The sequence below is a fragment of the Mus pahari genome, chromosome 14, assembly GCF_900095145.1.
Source record: "Mus pahari chromosome 14, PAHARI_EIJ_v1.1, whole genome shotgun sequence".
NCBI lineage: Eukaryota > Metazoa > Chordata > Mammalia > Rodentia > Muridae > Mus > Mus pahari.
Window position 1 is genome coordinate 65,201,994 of NC_034603.1, and position 1,961 is coordinate 65,203,954.

The window sequence follows — 1,961 nt, forward strand, 5'->3', positions numbered from 1 at the left end:
CCAGAAGCCTCAGGCCCTTTGGAACTTCCTGCCGCCCTAAACCTGCACGTACTATTCTGCTGACCACCTTGCTATGTTTAAATGAACCAATCACATGTAACCGCGCCAATTCTCCCCACCCTCAGACCCTTACCCTAGAAAGACCCCAAGCTTTTGGGCCTGGTGGTCGACTTCTCTGTCTCCTGCGTGAGATACAAGTCCACCCAGAGCTCTGCCATTAAAGTACCTCGTGTGTTTACAACAAGACGGCTTCTCTGTCGTGTTTCTGCGGGACACCCGACTCCTGTGACCTGAGGACCCGAGGGAGCCCCTCACGAGGGGGTCCTACAGCTTCTACCTCCTTAGTACAGGATTATAAGTATGTGTGTCATCATGCCCCGTGAGGCCCCACTGCCTATGCCTGCTGTATTTTTGTCTTTATCTGGCTTTATTGTCTTTTTTGTCTGTTTTAAATGATGTTTTAATTGGGTTTGAGTCTGAATAGGGGCAAACAACATACCAGAGTACATGTGGAAGTGAGAAGGCAATCTGTGGTAGTCAGTGTTCTCCTACCCCATGGGTCCTGGGAATAGAACTCAAATTGTCATGCACAGTTCCCTTCCCTGATCTTGATGTGAGTAGTGGCCAGCTTCTGACCTGGCCTGCTGGTGCTTGGGGAAGTGAGAGCTGTGCTCGCACTATCTAGTACTCGCTAAGAAGGGGGCTCACACTATCTAGTACTCGCTAACAAGGGGGCTCACACTATCTAGTACTCGCTAACAAGGGGGCTCACGCTATCTAGTACTCGCTAATAAGGGGGCTCACGCTATCTAGTACTCGCTAACAAGGGGGCTCACGCTATCTAGTACTCGCTAACAAGGGGGCTCACGCTATCTAGTACTCGCTAACAAGGGGGCTCATTGGCAAACTCCCGGAAACAGACGCTTCCTTGATCCTCTCCTCTCCAGAGGCGCAGAGAAACCAACCTGTCCCCTCCTCCCACCCCAGGAAAGAATGAGCACACCGGGAGACACGAATGCAATGTTTAAAAATATAGAGTATCGTTGACAGTTCATCTAAACATCTGTCTTGAAGGTGCAGGTCAAGGCCTGTGACGCAATGTCTTCAGAAAATGGGAAATGGCGTGACTTCTCCGAATACCGAGGTGTGCTGGCGGAGGGCCGGAGTGTTCCGGCGGTAGCCAAATCGACCATTTAAGCCTGTCGTGATGGCCTTCGGCTTGGCGTTGTAGTAGTCGTGACCACTCACCTGCTGGAGGGAATGCCCTTGGGGGAGAGGAGAGAGGTTGAGCCTACCAGCAGCATCCTCTTGCCTTCCCCATTTAAACCCAGTGAGTCAGTTTATCCCCCCATCACCACAGAGGGACCTGAGCCCCTTGAAAGAAACCAAGGGGGCTGGAGAGATGGCTTAGCCGTTAAGAGCACAGACTGTTCTTCAAAAGATACTGAGTTCAAATCCCAGCAACCACATGGTAGCTCACAACCACCCGTAATGGGATCTGACACCCTCTTCTGGTGTGTCTGAAAATAGCTACAGTGTACTTAGATATAATAATAAATAAATCTTTAAAAGAAAGAAAGAGTGAAACAAACAAACCAATGGCCGTGAGGTCCACGAGACAGAGATGTCCTAGAAAGCAAACTCTACCCGAGGTGAGTCTACAAGAGAACTGTGAGTGTATGTGCTGGATCTGGACTTGATTCCCAGGACATGTATTCACTCTTGCCTCTATCCTATCCAGAGAATATAAATGATATCAGTCTGATTACTCGGTGCAAAGGACTTCCTGGTAATCGTGTGTCCAAAAGATGGTGGAGTTAGACGGAAGGACGATCATCCCTGCCAGAAATAGTTCTTTTTCCATGGCTGCTAAACTAAGTATGGTCAGGGAGCCAGAGTGTCTGTAGAGGAGGACACCACACACACACACACACACACACACACACACACACACACACACA

At 49.6% G+C, this 1,961-nt stretch overlaps 1 protein-coding gene across 1 annotated transcript in view; it reads right to left on the bottom strand.

Annotated features, from left to right (window-relative positions):
* Window positions 1-1,104: 1,104 nt before the first annotated feature.
* The window catches only part of C14H17orf98 (chromosome 14 C17orf98 homolog), a 3,993-nt gene continuing 3,136 nt past the window's right edge, over window positions 1,105-1,961 (bottom strand). Inside the window, exon 3 of the mRNA XM_021212717.1 lies at window positions 1,105-1,265. Within this exon, the coding sequence (XP_021068376.1) occupies window positions 1,105-1,265 (161 nt within the window). The remainder of the gene's footprint in view (window positions 1,266-1,961) is intronic.